General features: G+C 38.0%; 1 protein-coding gene across 1 annotated transcript; it reads right to left on the bottom strand.

Moving 5' to 3' along the window:
- Window positions 1-499: 499 nt before the first annotated feature.
- On the bottom strand, window positions 500-3,668 carry LOC115198336 (uncharacterized). Its single transcript, XM_029760226.1, has 6 exons — window positions 3,504-3,668; window positions 2,982-3,350; window positions 1,886-2,236; window positions 1,553-1,687; window positions 1,310-1,344; window positions 500-962 (listed from the first exon to the last, which is right to left on the bottom strand). Exons 1-6 carry the CDS (start codon window positions 3,631-3,633, stop codon window positions 825-827), a joined length of 1,158 nt encoding a protein of 385 aa, XP_029616086.1. The 5' UTR covers window positions 3,634-3,668; the 3' UTR covers window positions 500-824.
- Between the last annotated feature and the right edge of the window lie 574 nt (window positions 3,669-4,242).

Here is a 4,242-nt window from a genome sequence, read left to right as displayed (position 1 = left end):
ACTGTGTCTTCTTATTGTCTCGGCCTTTAGGCCTATATATCACGGTCGCAAGGCATATGAATTATCAGGTTATAGAAAAAACAACGCAATTATCACAACACATAGGTTGTAATATGGCTTGGCTTCTCTGGTGATTGTACCCACACACCACTACTGCCTGGTAGGTGTATAAACCAACACTGCACTTCTTACAAAGACAGCGTTTATTGTAAATCATATACGTGTATATCTGTGTCTGGTATGTGGAGTCAGAGAGATACTCATGGTCTCTCCTGAAAAATGTATTTGTATCTCAGCAACTCTAAACTTGGTTAAATAACAGTTAAATAAAAAAGCACCTCTTCTGTTATAAGAAATAGATGTGTGTTTGTGTTCCTCCATTTTTAATGGTGTGATGGAGCCTGACACATATTCAGCTAAACTGCTATTACTTTAATTATATTGTATATTTGTAATTGTGGTGGCAGAGATGTTCTGTAGACAGAGAATAGAGATGTTCGGAGTGTATAAATATATGGTTTATTATGTTAAAAACACACAGCAAAAATTGGGATTCTCTACACACTGCAAAAATTGGGATTCATACAGCAAAAATTGGGATTCTCTATCAGATGATTTCTTTCAATAAAAAGCTGTAAAAAGTGATGGCTATTTATTGATCATTACAGAATCATTATATACATCTAATATGAAGGCAATGTTAAAATAACAGTTTCTTTGTTACATTGAAAATTCCATACTATTTTCAGTTACTAAAAGCAGTTCTATTTGGCTACAAATAGTAATATTTCTTCTTGGTGTCTTTGTGACAGTGGTGATATATTTCACTGCTGCTGAAGGTATCTGACATCAGAGTACACTGCATCCTCTCTGCTGGTCTTCTCTCTCACTCTTCTAGAGGAGGAGTTGTTCTTGGGGGTGAAACTCACAGCTGCGTAGTTCAACACATCACTGTCTTGATTCTGAGGGGGGTGGAGCCATGAGGAAAACCATTATGATGACATCATGATCTACTATATAATGTTTCTATTCTCCTGTGGAAGAAAACACTCTACAAAAGAAATGACTGTTCAGACTGTACACCCACTACAATGACCTGACAGTCAGTGGAACAGTTACAGGCAGAAGTTCCATGGAAAAATGAAAAAAGATAAGTAGGTTACATCTAGTACAGTGACCTATTACTTCCAATAAATGTTTATAACATAAAAAGCACAAATAAGCTGAATACTAGCTGTAAGGAAGATGTAATTGCAGTTTCTTGTAAAAACTGAAAATATACTGTATTTATAAATGTTGACAAATTTACCTGATTGCCCTGGGAGGTTGGGACATCTATCCTCCCTTCAAAGAGATTTAAATAGAGGAAGGGCAGCTATTATTTTTTATGACAGTTTATCTCTTTTTAACCTCATGTAGTTAATTAACAATGCTTATACTTTGATTATTTAACTGACATTTCAAGAAGGTACATTGCATAGAGATGCATGTAACATTAGATACATCAGCTATAACATCACATACATTGGATACATTAGATATAAAGTAATACCTCTGCTATCTCTGTTCAGAGTCTTGCACAGCGCCCAGACAAGTAGAAGGGTCACTATCCCCAGAACGATGTTGGAGACGACCAAGGCCAGAACAGTAGGACTCAGATGATCAAATGGAGAATCATGTTCTGGAACTGTGGAAAGGGTATCAGAGAATTCATGTTGTATTCATGAGCGCTTAGGAAGATCATCAAACAGTAAAGTATGACATCAAAAACTGATGTTGATATTGTATAGCTTGTTGAGGTAGATGTATGGGATCGTTTTGAGGTAGGCCGTTTGCATGAATATACAGTATTGCTGTGGCAATTTACAGATGAAATGGGATTTACCTTGAATGTCCAGCTTGGTTCCATTCCCAAACAGTATCTCCCCACATGAGGCCACAGCACAATAGTAAGTCCCAGCATCAGAGAGTCTGAGGTTCCTCTTGGGGAGGTTGTAGACACAGCTCTGTGTAGGAGACCCAGCCTCAGGGCTCTTCTCACACTGATCACTCCTGTCTCCATGGGTGTAAATAATTCCTGGACGGGATTCTCCTGAGCCACGTCTGAACCAATAGACACTGTGTTTTCCTACACAGGTCTCAGTGTGTATTGTACAGTTCAGAGTCACAGAGTCTCCTGGCTGGACGGACTCAGACACAGGCTGCTGGAGCACAGATATGCTGTTGGACTCTGAGTCTGAATAGAGTGAGTAACTAAAGTAAGACTAAAGTAAGGTGTATGGGTGAAAAATATTACAAGCCATGTATTCATCAGTAGCATTTGATTAAACAGTTGTACGAACATCAACATATCAACATACAGGGCCACAAAATTTGCAATGGTAGAAAAAGTCCTCAATGTCATTCTTGAGTAAAAGTAATGATACCTTAATAGAACATTTCTCAAGTAAAAGTGAAAGTCACCTAGTAAAATAATACTTGGGTAAAAAGTCTAAAAGTATCTGGTTTTAAATGTACTTAAGTACACTTGGGGGAAAAGTACTCAAATGTCAAGTGAACGCTATACATCAAATTCCTTCTATTAAGCAAACTAGACGGCACACTCTCACACTCCCATCACTCAAGACATCATTTACAAACCCAGTACTTGTGTTTAGTGAGTCCGCCATATCAGAGGCAGTAGAGATGACAATGCGTTATATTGATAAATGTATGTGCGTCAATTGGACCATATTGCTGTCCTGCCTGAGCATTCGAAATGTACGAGTACTTTTGGGTGTCAGGGAAAATTTATGGGAGTAAAAAGTCAATATTTTCTTTAGGAATGTAGTGGAGTAAAAGCCAAAGTTGTCAAAAATATAAATGTTAAAGTAAAGTACAGATACCCCAAAAAACAACTTAAGTCGTACTTTAAAGTATTTATACTTAAGTACTTTACACCACTGAACATTTTGAAATTGAAGAAACAAATGTTTAGTTACCTTTGACAATTAAAACAGTTCCCTCTCCAAATGTGAGCTCATAGATGGCTGAAGTAAAACAATAGTATGTAGCTGAGTCCTCTGGCTCTGTCTTTGATATGGTCAAGTTATAGCTGTATAGTCCTCTCCTCACACCCAAACGTTTGGTCTCAGTAAAGTCCTTATTAAAGTTGTTGGAATAATAACTATCTTGGCCAACATAAAGAGATGATGCCATGAGGAGGGGTTTCTGTCCAAAACTCTGCTTGAACCAATGAAACCTGGTCACCGACACTTTCGGACAAAAGCAAGTGAGAGTCACAGTGCCTCCCAGCTCAGTAACCATCACAGGGGTTGGTTGGATTACGTTTGGTTTGGTAAAAGCACAAACTGTCAAAGCAAACAAACAAAATGGATCAAAGACAAAGACATGGATAAACCATTTCTATCATTACAGACAGAACATCCACCTAACTTATCATATTAAAACGACATACTTCAAATGATTAAAAAAGGAACTCAATTAAAACGTCTTACACTTACCCAAGTTGATGTAAAACAAAAACAAGTGTCTGACCACCATTTTTACATCAGTCACTTCTGCACTGCATAGTGTGTGGGGTCTGACAGTGGGGCACCTTATATGTGATGACACTTCACATGGAGCCGTCATACAGTAGGAGGGAACACTGAAATGACAGATTTTATTGGCTGACTACAATCTTACAAGTGTGTCCTCTGGCTTACCATAGTTTAAAAACGTTTAAAGAAGACATTGTAAGTAAGTCAGAGTTACTGGATTCTGCAAATCAAATATTGGCTTGATACGGCTGCTTCTTTTTTTTGAGAAATGAAACCTTTACTGAAATCAGTTAATCAAAAATCAGTTCAAAACATCAGTTTTGATGTTTGGACAGGAAACAGAGAAGGGTCTCATTCCGCTTTTCTACAGCTAGTACCTCAGGTACTACTGTGTCCAGCAGATGTTGAACTAACCCTCAATGGGAATTTACCCACCATAGCATAAAAACTGCATATCCAGCATGATCTTGGTTTTCATCCTAGGCCCCTAGGTGGCTAATAAACACATATGTGGTTATGACATCATATGAGTTTACCCTATCTAAAAGTGTGCCTAGATCGAACAAATAGGGAAAATACCCAAGACCTCTCGATTAGTGTAAGATCTCATAACTTACCCACACTTCACTGCTTGTTGCCCAGTGGCTGTATAGTGCACTTTTTTTTCAAATACATGGTTTGGGTGGGTAGGAACCTACTA

Source organism: Salmo trutta, chromosome 8 (assembly GCF_901001165.1).
Source record: "Salmo trutta chromosome 8, fSalTru1.1, whole genome shotgun sequence".
Classification (NCBI taxonomy): Eukaryota; Metazoa; Chordata; class Actinopteri; order Salmoniformes; family Salmonidae; genus Salmo; species Salmo trutta.
The sequence above is the reverse complement of the archived record's forward strand: the minus strand, read 5'-3'. Positions and strand labels throughout refer to the sequence as shown.

Coding starts and splice junctions, on each gene's coding strand:
- LOC115198336 (XM_029760226.1), bottom strand. CDS start 3,633: ATGACGGCTCCATGTGAAGTGTCATCACATATAAGGTGCCCCACTGTC. Junction 3,351..3,503: donor TTTGTTTTACATCAACTTGG/GTAAGTGTAAGA, acceptor TTGCTTTGACAG/TTTGTGCTTTTACCAAACCA. Junction 1,345..1,552: donor TCTGAACAGAGATAGCAGAG/GTATTACTTTAT, acceptor ATCTCTTTGAAG/GGAGGATAGATGTCCCAACC.